The sequence below is a fragment of the Moschus berezovskii genome, chromosome 28, assembly GCF_049115385.1.
Source record: "Moschus berezovskii isolate FMDL1 chromosome 28, NW_MosBer_1.0, whole genome shotgun sequence".
Lineage (NCBI taxonomy): Eukaryota > Metazoa > Chordata > Mammalia > Artiodactyla > Moschidae > Moschus > Moschus berezovskii.
The window spans coordinates 11,512,127-11,527,823 of NC_142487.1; the positions used below are offsets into that span (position 1 = coordinate 11,512,127).

At 46.7% G+C, this 15,697-nt stretch overlaps 1 protein-coding gene across 1 annotated transcript in view; it reads left to right on the forward strand.

Annotated features, from left to right (window-relative positions):
• The first annotated feature begins 10,001 nt into the window (after positions 1 to 10,001).
• Positions 10,002 to 15,697, forward strand: part of GNAL (G protein subunit alpha L) — a 64,726-nt gene continuing 59,030 nt past the window's right edge. The window contains exon 1 of the mRNA XM_088833388.1: positions 10,002 to 10,257. Coding sequence (XP_088689514.1) covers positions 10,002 to 10,257 — 256 coding nt within the window. The remainder of the gene's footprint in view (positions 10,258 to 15,697) is intronic.

Consider the following 15,697-nt stretch of genomic DNA (forward strand, 5'->3'; position numbering starts at 1 on the left):
ACGAGGCTTCTGTTCTCTTGACTTATGTGCAGGCCACTGTACCATTTCTGGATGAACCAAACTAGCCTCCACCCATCACTTTGGACAAAAGCTCACCTGGACTGGCTTCTCCATTTCGTAAGCCTTGGTGACAAAGGAGCAGGCCTGGTTTGGTAGACACTGTCAGATGAAAATGTCCTTTTTTTTTTTTAAGTGTTAGTCATTCAGTTGTGTCTGACTCTTTGTGACCCCAGGGACTATAGACCACCAGGCTCCTCTGTCCATGGAATTCTCCAGGAGAGAATACCGGATTGGGTAGCCACTTCTCAGGGGATCTCCCCACCTAGGAATCAAACCCAGGTCTCCTGCACTGCAGGCAGATTCTTTACCATCTAAGCCAAAGGGGGACACAGTAGGGCCTCTTTGATATCATGTTAGCTTATACGGCTTCTGTGACCCAATAGGGACAAAGTGTGTTGCTGGTTCTTCATATTGGCGTCTATTTCAAAACTGATCAAGAGCATTTAACAAATTGCACTAGATTGGAAGAAACCTAAAAAGTGTGTAGGAGAGGAAAACAAAATTCTGGAAGCTGGAAAGGCAGATGGAAGCCCAGGAAGGCTAGATCAGCAGAGAGCAGGGTGAGGTGGAGGGGAGGTGTCCCAGAGCACCTGACTCCCAACAATGCAAGAATGTAACAGACACAACAGATCCAGAAATGAGGCTAATTACAGGGCCACAGAGCTTTTACGAAGCAGTGAGACTCCTCACATCCTCTCCACCACTCAACACCCCGAACAACTGCCCCTCGCCTGGACCAGCCAGGACCCTGAGCCTTGTTCTTCGGCAAGGTAAATCAGGATGTCTGGCCTAGGCTGGATACTGAAGGAGGGATTACAGTTCTGAAAATAGGGGGATGTTCTGAAAGTTTACGCACTGAATGAAGAGCCCCCGCCACTAAGCTGTTAGAATGCAAGGGCCCAAGCTCCAGCTTAGACCCTCTGGGCAGAAGCATGCAGGAAACATCAGAGAATCGGACCACAGACACTCAGCTGTTGGAATTCACTGGCCACATCACCCTGCAGGGAAGACCCTGCGGACCTGTAATGTCCACAGGCACGGGGCTTTCAACATGCTCTGAAGTTCAAAGGATGGCTAGAAAATTTGAAGGGAAAATAGAGTAGAAGGCACTAAAACAAACATACAAAGATTCAAGAATAAGCAAATATCACAACATTCTCATTAATATCCTCAGAGAGGCAAGGAAAGCTAGTCCCCAATGAGCAAGGGCAGGATGATTTTGTATTTTTAGCTGGTTATAGATGCAGACATCCAAATAATAACCAAGGGGAAATAGCAACGGGAAGTGAAGAGTTTGAGAGCTGACTTTAAAAATCAATGACTCAACATCACTAGTCACCAGAGAAATGGAAATCAAAACCACAGTGAGAGTCCATGGCACACCCACTAGGACAGCTATAATCCAAAAGGCAAACAGCAGGCACAGGTGAGGATGTGGAGAAAGGACTTCGCTACGTTACTGCTGAGAAGGCAAAAGGATGGAGTCGAGCCTTCCCTGGTGGTCCAGTGGTTAAGATTGTGAGCTCCCAATGCAGGAGGCCACGGTTTGATTCCTGGCCAGGGAACTAGATCCCACATAACATGTGGCACAGACAAATAAATAGAAGAAATTTTATTAATTCTAAGAGAAAAATATTTCTCATATAGAATTCTATATCCAGCCAAGGTAGCTATTAAGCATGGTGAGGAGGCACTTTCAGATGTGCAAGTTCTCAGAAAATTCACTTCCAATGTATGAGCTTCTTTTCTACAAAACAGAGGGAGTAAGTCAAGGAAGAGAAACTGGTAGCAACAAGAAAACAGGGAATTCCACATATAGAAATGTGATACCATACTATCACATTAGTATGATGATACCATATTATCCAGCAACCATGCTCCCTGGTATTTACCCAAAGGAGCTGAAAACTCAATGTCCACACAAAAACCTGTACATGGATGTTTACAGCTGCTTTGTTGAAAACTTGGAAGCTAAAGTGGCCTTCAGTAGCTACAAGGATAGACTATGGTACATCCAGACAAGGGAATATTATTCAGAGCTAAATGGACATGAGTTATCAAGTCATGAAAAGATATGGAGGAATCTTAAATGTATATGACTAAGTAAAAGAAGCCAATATGAAAAGGCTACACAATTGTGTGAGTCCAACTACATGACATTCTGGAAAAGGCAAAAAAATGGCACCTGTAAAAATATTAGTGGTTGTCAGGGACTTGGGGGAAAGAAAGATGGACAGGACCAGGGGGGTTTTTAAGGGCAATGAAACTATTATGTATAATTAATGATGGGTACAGGTCATTGTACGTCTGTCCAAACCCACAGCATGGTTTATCATGACATAAACCATGACCTTTGGTGATACGATCAGTCCATGTTCACTGACTGTAAAACACATCATTCTGCTAGGGGTGTTGATAATACAGGAGGCCAGGTATGTGTGGAAACAGGAATGATGGAAAATCTCCGGGCTTTCTGCTCAGTTTTGCTGTGAACCCAAAAGTGTTCTTTAAAATAGTCTTATTTTTTTTTAACTCGTTCATTTCAATCTTAATACTGCTTCTTGCAATATTTCCTAAAGAAAATATAATGATTAAGAAAAAGCATGTATATGTAAATGATGAAATGTTATGTTGTAATTGAATTTTGCTTTTTTTCAAATCTTATGTAATAAAATAGCGGGGAGGACTAAAAAGAGGTGAAAATAATACTGGGATGAGAAAATTCTACCCAAGGACAGCCGCACCCTGTAACAGGCTGAGGGAGCAGCCCATCAAGAGGGAAGCAGACGATGGGGGTGAGGATGCTAACGCGTCTGTGTTCAGAGGTGATTTTTCAGATGGGGCGGGGGTACAGAACATATTGTTGAGTTAGTGATAAAAGCACAGAAAACCAGAATGAAGAAGATTGCTCACCCAGAGGAATGGAAAAGTGATTATAATATGGTAAAAAGGGCAATCGTAAAAAGAATTTACCTAGTCATAGTAACATAAATACTGATCTGAATTAAATTTCAATAAAACTCAGGGATTTTTGAGAGGACATGAAAAATGAATGTGAAAAGATACATGCACCCCCATGTTCACTGCAGCACTGTCTACAACAACCAAGGCATGGAAGCAGCCTAAGTGCCCACTATTGGATGAAGGGATATATATATACACCACAGCCGTAAAAAAGACTGTGATCTTGCCATTTCTGACAAAATGGATGGACCCTAAAGGCATTATGCCAAGTGAAATAAGTCAGAGAAAGACAACTATTGTATGTTATCACTTATATGTGGAATCTATAAAACAAACAACCCAAGTTCATAGATACAGAACAGACTGGTGGTTACCAGAGGCAGGGAGTTCAGGGGTAGGGAAAATGGGTGAAAAGAGTCAAAAGGTACAAATTTCCAATTATGAAATAAGTAAGTCCTGGGGATGTAAGGTACAGCATGGTGACTATAGTGAACAATACTATATTTTTGAAGCTGTTGAGAGAATAGATCCTAAAAGTTCTCATTTGTATTAATAACTGTATGTGGTGATGGATGCTAACTGGACTTACTGTGGTGGTCATTTCACAATAAGAATTTTGAATCACTGCATTGTACACCTGAAACTAGTAAAATGTTGTATGTCAATTATATCTCAACTTTAAAAGATAAATGTGAGGGTGGAGGGAATTAGCAGATTTCACCCTACTACAGATAAAACAGATAAATGCCAAGGACCTGCTGTATTCCACAGGGAGCTTTATTCAATATCTTATAATAAATTATAGGGCTGCCCAGGTGTCACTAGTGGTAAAGAACCTCCATGCCAGTGCAGGAGATGCCAGCAATGTGGGTTCAATCGCTGGGTTGGAAAGATGCCCTGGAGAAGGAAATTGGTAACCCACTCCAATATTCTTGCCTGGAGAATCCCATGGACAGAGGAGCCTGGAGGGCGACATAGAGCTATGGTCCATAGGGTCGCAAAGAGTCGAACACAACTGGAGTGGCTTAGCACTAGCACAATAAACTATAATGGAAAAAAATAGGAAGATACACCCTGTTATACTCTGTATAACAGAGTCACTTTGCTGTACACAGCTCATCTGGTAAAGAATCCACATGCAATGCAGGAGACCTGGGTTCAATTCCTGGGTTGGGAAGATCCCCAGGAGTAGGGCATGGCAACCCACTCCAATACTCTTGCCTGGAGAATGTCCATGGACAGAGGAGCCTGGAGGGCTACAGTTCATGGAGTCGTGAAGGGTCGGACACAACTGAGTGACTAAGCACAGAAACTAACACATTTTAAGTCAGTTGTACTCCAGTACAAATACATTTTTAAGAAGTGAACTGAGGGGTGAGGTTTGGGGTTCAGGGAGAAAGCAGGGGTGTTACAAAGCTGAGGTCCCATCAACTCTAACGGGAGCTCATAGATCTGGCCTGAATTGAACGATCAAGCAGCAGGAATGGAAATATAATTATAGGAATAAGATTTTTTTTAATTTTAATAAGAGCTAAGAAAATAGTGTTTTGGGAAACACTATTTAACCCACACATGATATCATATTGGATTAGAGTGGAACCCAAATCCAGTGAGACTTTGTATACAAAGAGACTGAAAAGGACACACACAGACACAGGGAACAGACCAGAGGCAGAGACGGAAGTGATGATGCGCGAACACTGGGAGCACCGGAAGCTGCAGGAGGCCAGGCAGTTTCTCCCGAGAGCCTCGGGCGGGGGCTGTGGCCCCACCAACACCTCCAGAACTGGCAGAGAATGAGTATCTGCTCCTCTAAGCTTCCTGGTCGCTTGTTACTACATCTACAGGAAATTGATATGTCATCACACACATTTCTCCTTCTTTTTATTATCAACCTATTTGCATCTGTATTTAAAGTTCTCTTGTAAACAGCAAAAAGGTCAGTCTTTTTTTTATCCTGAAATTCTTGCCTTTTCATTGGAAAGTTTAGGCCATTTCCATTTAATTATGAAATGGCTTGGATTGAAGGCAGCCATTTTGCTATTTGTTTTCCATCTGGTTCATCGTTTGTTTCTCTTCTTTCTTTGAGCTTACTTGAAGTTTTGGGGTTTTGGTTTACTTTTGTTTGTTTGTTTTTTGTTTTGCAATTTCAGTCTTATTTCCCTACTACCTTTTTAGGTATCCCACCGTTTATTATTTTTCAGTGGTTTCTCTAGGGCTGCATTGTATTAATTTTAAACTAACTAGAATTAAGTGAGATTAACCTCATTTCTTCAGAACAACACCCACATCCCAAGCATTGACTCCATGTTTCTGTCACTGAAGAAGCTGCTGTTGGTGACTTATCACAATGTATATGCATCACTACTACACTGCCTGATACAGTGGAATTCTAGAGGGTGGTTCCTCCACCCAACCCTATCCTTTGCAACAGCTTCACATATTTCATATGGATTTCATCTGCATATATTATAAACTCACAATACAATGCAAGGAGATCAAATCAGTCAATCCTAAAGGAAATCAACCCTGAATATTGATGCTCAGGCTCCAATACTTTGGCCGCCTGATGCAAAGAAGCAGACTCATTGGAAAAGACCTCAATACTGGGAAAGATTGAGGGCAGGAGGAGAAGGGGGCAGCAGAGGATGAGACGATTAGACAGCATCACCAACTCAGTGGATGTGAATTTGAGCAAACTTTGGAAGACAGTGAAGGTCAGAGGAGCCTGGCATGCTGCAGTCCATGGGATCACAGAGTCAAATACAATGTGACTTTTCAAGATATCAAATTATAAGTTGGTGATTTTTTTCTGTATTCCATCACTTCCACTGTGCTGTTTTTCTGCCTTTTAACCTCCATTATCTCTGCGGAAAAGCCAGTATTTTCTATGCATGTGCTTCCATGTGTTATTTTCTATACAGGTCTCTTTTCTTTGGCTGCTTTTACAATTCTTTCTTTTGAGGGTTCAGCAGTCTGATCACGTGTGCCCAAGTGCATTTTCCTGTTGTGTCTTCGTCCTGCACGTGACTCACTGGGTTTCTTTGATTTACTAGTGAATATCTTTGATCAGATTTCAGAAATCTGAGGCCACTATTTCTTCAAATATTGTTTCTGCCTTGTTTTTTTCCATTTTTTTTCTAGGACTCTGATTACACTTATTTTAGAGGAGATAATAGTCACCAGCAGGCCTCTGGGAGTCTGCTCATTCCTCTTCAGTTGCTTCCTCCCACCCCACCTTGTGGATGAAATCATGTCTATGCGTCTGCTTTCTAGGTCTTCGAGTTGTTCTTTTGCGTTCAGCCTGCTGTTAGTGTAGCCAGTGAATTTCTTATCCAATTGCATTTTTTGGTTTTAGTATTTCCATTTGCTCCCCTTCAACAGTTTCGGTTTCTCTGCTGAGATTCTCCATCAGTTCATTTACCATGCGTACATCTTATTTGAAATCTTTGAGCATATTTGTAACATCACACAATGCACAGGACAACGCCCCAAGACAACAAATTTATCCAGCCTCGAAGGTCGATAGTGCAAAGGCTGGCAAATCCTGCATCATAGGAAGTGAGGCCTCCACCTTCGCTTTGAACGGCTATATTTTTATAAAATTTATCATTGCATTATTTAATGAATCCTCTCAGTCTACATATCAGACTAATCAAACAGAGCCCCAACCTGGGGGAGAGGAACCCAAATTGGTCCTACCTCTTTTCTACAATTTTACTGAAGTTTCCAAGGGAATGGTGTTAAAATGTGCAAAACTGGCATTCATAAAGTCCCACATTCATCAGTTAAACATATATCCATACAAAGACATTAGACACACCTTTTCACTACATCCTAAGCATTTGTTCTTAGAAAGGAAGTTCACAGGAAGACAAATTAAGAAAGGAAAAATCCTGTCTGCAACAGTGAAGATTACATAAGATGACATATCAGCCTGCTGTAATGTTACATTTACTTGGACTCCCTTCATGGTTTCTATTTTCATATCCATAATCAATCTTTGACATTAGAAATTGTTCATATATATAACCTAATGATTTTAAATCACTTAAAAAACCTTAATCTTTACTAGCAGTTATATATAAATATTAAACATTTTATTCTAATTTATTCTATGCATAGATCACATAATCAAATTTTTCTAATAACTGCTGTTGAGGTGTAGGTAAGTCATTGTGGCTTATGCGTCATTTAACATGAACTTTAGGCTCACTAAAACAGCCTGTCTTATGACCTGTCAAACATGCACGGTCATCTGCCTGAACCACTAAAGACAAGAATGTGTTTAAAATCAAAATGGAGTAGCTCTGGTTCAGGAAAATGGAGCTGGGTGGCCACTGTGGATGTGGTTCCAGACACGTTTCAAGATCACTGAGAAACCTGAATTTTCTGAGTTGTGTCAGACTCAAGGACACCACCTGGAGAAGGAAATGGCAACCCACTCTGGTACTCTTGCCTGGAGAATCCCACGGATGGAGGAGCCTGGTGGGCTACAGCCCACAGGGTCACAAAGAGTCGGACTTGGCTGAGCAACTTCACTTTTCACTTTCAAGGACACCACCAGCCTTTCTCAAAACAGTAGCTGCCGGTCGCTGCCAGTTTCAACCTTCTGGTCTAAAGGTCTCCCTTTATAACTATGCAACCATTTCAGACCTGACCAATTTGGTTTAGCAAATACCTTACTTCTTATCTTGTGGCTTAGCTGGTAAAGAAATTGCCTGCAATGAGGGAGACCTGGGTTCGATCCCTAGGTTGGGAAGATCCCCTGGAGAAGGGAAAGGCTACCCACTCCAGTATTCTGGCCTGGAGAATTCCATGGACTGTAGAGTTTATGGGGTTGCAAAGAGTCAGACATGGCTGAGCGACTCTCACTTTCATTTCTCACTTTCACTTTCTTCTTACCAAATCCAGCTCTCATTCTTGACACACAACCTATATAATTGTGCAGGTTTTGTGTATGGATGTGAGAGTAGGACTATAAAGAAAGCTGAGCACCAAAGAATTGATGCTTTTCAACTGTGGTGTTGGAGAAGACTCTTGAGAGTCCCTTGGACTGCAAGGAGATCCAACCAATCCATCCTAAAGGAGATCAGTCCTGGGTGTTCATTGGAAGGACTGATGCTGAAGCTGAAACTCCAATACTTTGGCCACCTGATGCAAAGAGCTGACTCATTTGAAAAGACCCTGATGCTGGGAGGGATTGGGGGCGGGAGGAGAAGGGGACAACAGAGGATGAGATGGTTGGATGGCATCACTGACTCGATGGACATGGGTTTGGGTGAACTCCGGGAGTTGGTGATGGACAGGGAGGCCTGGCGTGCTGCAGTTCATGGGGTCGCAAAGAGTCGGACACAACTGAGCGACTGAACTGAACTGAACTGTCATTATTAGCTGCCCTCAGTTTGCAGCCCAGAGGAATACAATTCAAGTGCCCAGGCCTGTGTGGCATTAAACAGCCCAATTTGCTCTGTTGACAGAGATTCCTATTAGATATATTTACCTATCAATTATAACATCCCATGCCACTTTGATCAAAATTAAAGAGCGTGTGTTATAGCAGGGTTCTTAAAAGCTATGTCAAAATTTTCACATGTTGCAGAAGTCCTATAAGATGATGGATGTTATGTGAGAAATTAGGAGAAAATGGGGATCTTTCATGGATCTGAGGCATGGACAGAAGGTCTGAAAGTGCGCGGCTCCTCTCTGTACTACTTTGCAGATTAAAAATCGGATGCAGTGTGCAATTCCGTATTCTTTTAGCAAATATAAACAGTACATGACAATGGCTGTTGTTAATTAGGCAGCTGCTTTCAGTTTTTTAGTAAGTGTAGAACTTGTTGAAAATAATGTCGAGATGGAAGGTGTAATAGTTTGAGGTGGGGGTCGAGAGTGTGCAGAGGTGTGTGCACTGGTGTGTCTGACCAGCAGGAAGGTGAAGGAGTGTGCAGGTGCAACACCCAGGGGTGAAGGAAAGTTACAGGGCTCAAAATAGCCTGGAGTTAAAACTCCCCTCCAGGTCTTCCCCACCATTCTATGCAAAACAAAGAACTCTCTCACCCAAAGGAAAAAAAAAAAGGACTTTAAGGTTGATTACGCCCAGCTCCCAGCCGGTCCCAGCCTCTGGTCGATCTCCAGAATTCCTTGCCCCAGCCATTTAAGAGGTGACTACTCCGAACAACCTTGGAGAACAGGCACCCTTAAGACAGTAGATTTCCACATATAAGCCTATATATACTTACTCTTTTCTTGGGTTAGTGCAGCAGCTCACTAATCTGACTGCTGCCCCTTCAAGCCTCATTAAAGGTGATCTGTTCCTGTAAAGTGCCGGTCTCGTTCTATTTCCGAACCTCGCCTTCTCTAACTCCCTTACCCAACACGGGTAACTCAAGCTCTCAACGCTGGCATCCCACCCCTTTAACCGACTTTGCGGTCCTACTGCCTACTGCCAAAGATCAAACCCACGGAGAAGTTCTAAGGAAGGCAATGGCAGCTCTGGCCGATGGCGTCACCACCACGGCCACGCTGGTACTGTTTGTAGCTTCGCGCCGGGCTCGGGCAGCAGTATTTACGGTAAGTGGGCCTGGCTAGGAGGCAGTACTTACAATAACAGGAGTGGTGGGGTGGGGGACTCGCCGGTGGTGGTATTTACTGTAGGAGCGCCGGGCCGGCAGCAGTAAATACGGTAACGGGGTAAGGGCAGGTGGCGGTACTTACGGTAACCCGGGCCGGGCTCGCGGCAGCCGGTCAGGCAAGAGGTCTTCTTTGTCAGGTGATCTCCGGCCAAAGAAGTAGCCACCCCTTGAACCAGCGGAAACGTCGGAATGGCCCTGGGGGGCAGTGAGGGGTCGGGGCCCCGACTCACCTGTGCGCCCCAGCCTGCCGGCCGCAGCGCCACGCCGGGTCCGCGCGCAGTCCCCTCCCGCCCCTCGGCTGTGGCCCGGGCCTGAGCCCCGAGGCCCGCGCCCCGCGCCCAGATGGGGCTTTGCCACAGCCTCCGGCCGCTGCTCTTCGGGGACCCGGAGCCTCCCGTGGAGGGCGCGCGGTCCGACCTGAACCCGATGCCGGACTTGGACCTGGCCCCGGTCCGAACTCACGCTCAGGAGAGGCGGCGGCGCACGGACCAGCAACGCGCGGAGGAGCGCGAGGCCAGGCGGGTCAGCAGGAGCATCGACCGCCGGCTCCGCGAGCAGAGGCGCGACCTGCGGCGGACGCACCGGCTGCTGCTGCTCGGTGGGTGCGGGGCGCTGGGCTGGGGGCGCACGGAGGGGCGCGGAGAACCGGGCGCGGAGCAGGGCGCAAGGGGCGCACGGGAGGCGCGCGTAACTGGGCGCTGGGCGGCGCACAGGCGGCGAGGGGCGCAGGAGGGCCGGGTGGATTCGGTCTCGGGTCCCGAGCAGCTCTGACCGGATAGCGTCCACCTGAGTGGGCCGCGAACGAGCTGCCCGGTGACTCTGCTCTTTTCCACACCTCGTCCTCCGGCCCGTGACTCACGGGATACCGACTGAGGGGCCGGCCCGGGGATCTCGCGCCCACTCGTTTCATCCCCACTTGTGCCCCGCGCGGGGCCTGGAGCATCTTACCTCCTCTGCTGCGGCAGCTGTTCCAAGCGCGCCTAGGAAAGCAGGTGCCGGAGGCCTCTACCGCGGGGTCGTCTGGGGGCGCGGGGCGGGGGTCGGTGTGGCTTGTCCGCTTCTGAGAAATAATTTCACAGCCGGGAATACGGCCCCTCTGCCTCACTGAGTCAGCTTCAACCCTGGTGGCCTCAGAATCGCGCTCCTCCTTCAGATTCGTCCGCTGTGGCCCCTGCGCACAGGAAAGAGAATGCGACGCCGCCGGCGCAAAGGTGCAGAGCGCGCGGCCTGCCAGCGCTTCCAGCTGGAGCTGTAGCGAGCGGAACAACCTTTACCGCGAACATCCCGGGAACGTGCTCTGTGACTCAAAGCCTGGGTCCCTGGTGCTATTAATACTTGTGCCTTTTAAAGTTTAGGGAGAAAAAAAGTAAAACGTGGGCTTCTGACCCCAATTTTGTGAGCTCTAAAGAAGAATAATTGTTGTTCTCTGCCCAGCGACGCACAGAGAACCCAGCCTACGAAGCAGGAAGATCCTACTTACAAATGAAAGGAGACTTTTCTTTAAGGACATCTAAGTCTTAGGTTTGGAACGGTTCACCATTGCAAGAATGAACAAGTAAAATGGCATAAACCTAGCTGCTGTCTCCAGTGAAATATCTGAATTCGAATATAAAGGGAAACGTTTTTGGAGAATCAAAGAGCAAAAAATACAGAAGGGATCTGGTTTCCTGAAAAGGGAAGAGGAGGCATCAGAAGCAGAGTTGTCATGTACACTGCTGACTTCCCCACAGGACAGAGCAATGTTGCCAGAAGTCTGAAAATACTGAACGGTGATCTTAGACTCTCACACCTCATTAAACCTCTGTGGGCGTATGCATGTCTGTGTGTGTGTACCTGTGTCTATGTGTGAGGAAAATAGATTTTCAGATACACAATTGCTCAAAGGATATCCCCACCCACATATTTTTCTGGAAAGAAATCACTTAGAAATTACTCCAGCCAAATTTCTTTTCATGCACCATATTAACTCGAAAAGGAGAAAATCGTGATCTCAAGAAATAAGAGAAAACCAAATAAGGTCCAGAGTTCTGGCAACTTAATGTTTTAATGTGATTGTGCAGCCAGACAAAAACATTTAAAAGGATATGTGACGCGAAAGACGCTCCATGTAGAGAAAAAATTTAAATGCAAGTCCAGCGTTGCCCATCTTGAATTTTCAGAATAAGAGGGAAAAGGTTTCATTTTCACCTGAAGCCTCCTTATTGTTAACCATTGGCTCATATTTATAAAGGGCTTCCCAGGTGGCGCTAGTAGTAAAGAACCTGCCTGCCAATGCAGAAGTCAGAAGAGGTGCAGGTTCAATCCCTGGGTCAGAAAGATCCCGTGGAGGAAGGGTATGGCAACTCATTCCAGTGTTCCTGCCTGGAGGATCCTATGGACAGAGGAGCCTGCGGGGCTACAGTCCATGGGGTCTCAAAGAGTCAGACATGACTGAGCGACTGAGCACACACACATTAATAAAATGCAATCTCTGTGCCTGATTCGGCCCATGAGCCACCGCCAACAAAAACACAGTTGGCAAGACTGGGTGTGGGGTCAAAATACATGGTCTGTCTGAACACTCAGAAATCGAAGCTGTGTCCCCACCCTTTAAGTGTACCTTTCAGCTGCTGAGCTCATAGTCATGACATACTTGTTGTTCGGTTGCTCAGTCGCGTCCGACTCTTTGCAACCACATGGACTGTAGCACACCAGGTCTCCCTGCCTCTCACTGTAGTCAATGTCCCACAGCATAGTAGGTGCCACTTTACACTCTGATTGGAAAAGTATTCATTTAATGTTATCCATTTTCCAGATACCATTCAAATTAAAAATGGACAACTCTGAGTAGGATTCGTGTTTTCTGCCTCCTTCAATTATCTCCTATTTTCCTGTGTGTGTGTGGTCTTTCTCCACCAGCAATACATCTTTCCAGAAGGAGGCCATCTCTGTGGAACGTTGGCTGTCATCACCTTGTTCTTGGCTGTTGGGATAAACCAGAACTCGGGCTTGAACCCCATCTGTGTCTAGTTCCTCTAAGAGGGCGTGCTTGGTGCAATCACAGAAAAACAATGTTATCCACTGGGGGCAGGGGGTGCGGGTTGATCACTTTTTTTGTTTTTTTTTTTTTATAAATACCTTCTTAATTGTAATGATACAATGACCCAGCTTCCCAGCTGGCATTAGTGGTAAAGAACCCACCTGCCAAAGCAGGAGACATAAGAGCACAGGTTCCATCCCTGGGTCAGGAAGATCCCCTGGAGGAGTGCATGGCAACCCACTCCAGTATTCTTGCCTGAAGAATCCCATGGACAGAGGAGCCTGGTGGGCTACAGTCCATGGGGTCACAAAGAGTTAGACAGGGCTGAAGCGGCTTAGCACGTGCACACACACACACACACACACACACCCAGGATAGCAGCTTAGCACGCATGCACACACACACCCAGGATAGCAGCTTAGCATGCACACACACACACACACACACACACACACACAGGATAGCAGTTGGTTCTTGAGTCGAGCAGTGGGCGTGAGCTGCGTGGATGCTCAGGACACCTCCTTTTCAGTGCGCTGCCTTGTCCCACCCGGGCCTACTGGAGCCCCGTGGGCTTTGTCATCAGGAGAAATTCCAGATGCTCTGGCTGTGCCTTGCTTTTCCAGACCCACACGCTCACAGCATGTCCTTACAGTCTGGAGGGGCTGCAGTCACGGCCCTGTGTCAGTCTGTTGTATAAACCATCACCCATAAGCTCAGACACAGAGCTCCACATTTCCATCAGTGAAGCGAGACTCAGGCAGCAGGTGTGGCCGCGGGATGGCGCAGAAAAGAACAAGCAGGGGGACTGTGGGCCTCCAGAGCCAGGGTTGATGGACCCTGAACCCACACCCCCAGTCAAAAGGAAGCACAGCCCTGGAGGGCATGAGTTGGAATTAATCCACCATTTGATGTGGGGTGGCCAGTGTTCAGAAGGATATCGGGCTGTGTTTCGGGCCACTCACCTGCCCAGAGGTCAGCAGAGAGGTGTCCCCATGGCATTGTGTGGAGACAAGAACAGCAGCACCATCACCCCAGTCCATGGGCACTGCGTGTGCAGGACAGAGTGGGGCCTGGGAGAGAGAGGTGGTGTGGAGGTCACCGAAACATCAAAGTACACTCGAATAGATTTGTTTTTGAGGAGCTTGTCAGAGAATGGTGTATTTAAGGTTGCACTTGGGGCAGATGCAGAGCAAAATGCCAGCATGTTTTCCACCACCAGAACTCACCCCTGCCCCCATGGTCCAGTCCCAAAGCCCCAGCAACCTCTGTGGTGTCCCCCCAGGGAATGAGAGCAGTCTCATTTGGTTGTTAGAGATTTTCACATACGAGAAAATTCCGTATGCTGGGAAAAATCAGCAAAGCCCCGAGGTGGGGAGGTGGCTATTTTCTGTCTGTCCTTCCCTCCTGGGCCAGGAAGGATGATGATGTAATCCGCTCTCTCAGAAGCTTTGAAGTAACTGATACTTTAGAGCTATTTCTTAATGTAAGCGCATCCTGCACTCCAGTCAGCCATTGATTGGTGCCACCTGGCCTGAGAGGCAACGGAGACGCAGCTGCTCTGATGCACTAATGGAGGATGTGTGTTCAATACTCAGACCCACTTCCCCTCTGGCGAGTGGTGTTTTCTCAGAAGAAACAGCTCCCCTTTGGGCTTGGGCACAATAATGAGCTTGGACGGGCTCATTATTGAAGGCCAGGGTCACTGGTCCCACTCGGCCGTGGCCTCGGTGTAGGGCGTGATCTGGTAAGTGTGGAGCCAAGAGCATCCAGGGATGCGGGCTTCAGTGATGCCACTGCACTCCAGGGCGGGGCCCCCGCCAATTTATCTGTGACCTGAATTTCTGTGTGTCAGCCTGGGAGCAAACAGTACCCAATTTCATCAAGTGCAGCTGAGTGTTCACTTAGGAAAACAGAGGACGGGTTTCTACGGTGACCTCCATATCCTGCAAGTCAACCCACCACCCAAAGACTGTGGTCACAACCTAAGTCACACCATGGTCACTGCCATCAGGAATCCACAGGGGACTGGTTCCAGGGCCCTTCCAGACACCAAAACCTGAGGATGCCCAAGTCCCTTATATAAAATGGCCTTTCAGTCTGCCCCCAACATCTGTACTCAGAGACAGAGCCTTGAAAGGGCTAATTAAAATAAGGTCTTCCCTGGTGGCGCAGTTGATGAGAATCCACCTGCCAGTGCAGGGGACACGTGTTCCATCCCTGGTCCAGGAAGATTCCAGAAGCCTTGGGGCCACTAGACCCATGTGCCACAACAACTGAGCCCAAGGGATGCAGCTATGAAGCCGATGCACCTAGAGCCTGCTCTCAGCTACAAAAGAAGCCACCACAATGCAAAGCCCACGCACCACAGCAAAGAGTAGCCCCTGCTTATGGCAACTACAGAAAGCCCCCGTAAAGTAAAGAAGACCCAGCACAGCCAAAAATAATAATAAAAAGTAAAGTGAGGTCATTAGGGTGGACTCTGATCCAGCCTGATGGGTATCCTCATATATCCTACTATAAAGAAGAAACTTGGACCCAGACATGACACAGGGATGACCATGTGAAGACACAGGGAGAAGCCGGTGGGTGTCTGCAAGCCAAGGAGAGAGGCCTCTAGAGGAACCAGCCTTGCCAGCCCTCCCTCTTGGACCATCCAGCCTCTCGAACTTTGAGAAAAATCATTCCTGTTGTCTTTGATAAAAGACACTGACTTCTTTGTATTTTCTTCTGTTTCTGCTGTGAGGCTAAAGAGGACAGGGTCAAGTAGCAAACTTTTCTTTTTTCTTAGGAGGTTACTTTGTTTTAGTATTTTTTAAATTGAGGTAGAGTTGACAGAAAACGTTGCATTAGTTGCAAGTGTACAACAAAATGATTCGATATTTGTCTATATTGTGAAGTGATCACAATAAGTCTAGGTAACACCCATCACCACACATAGTTACCTAAAAAGTTGTGGGCAAAGAGGACTTTTAAGATCTACTTTCTTAGCGGCTTTCAGGTACACAGCACAGTGTTCTAA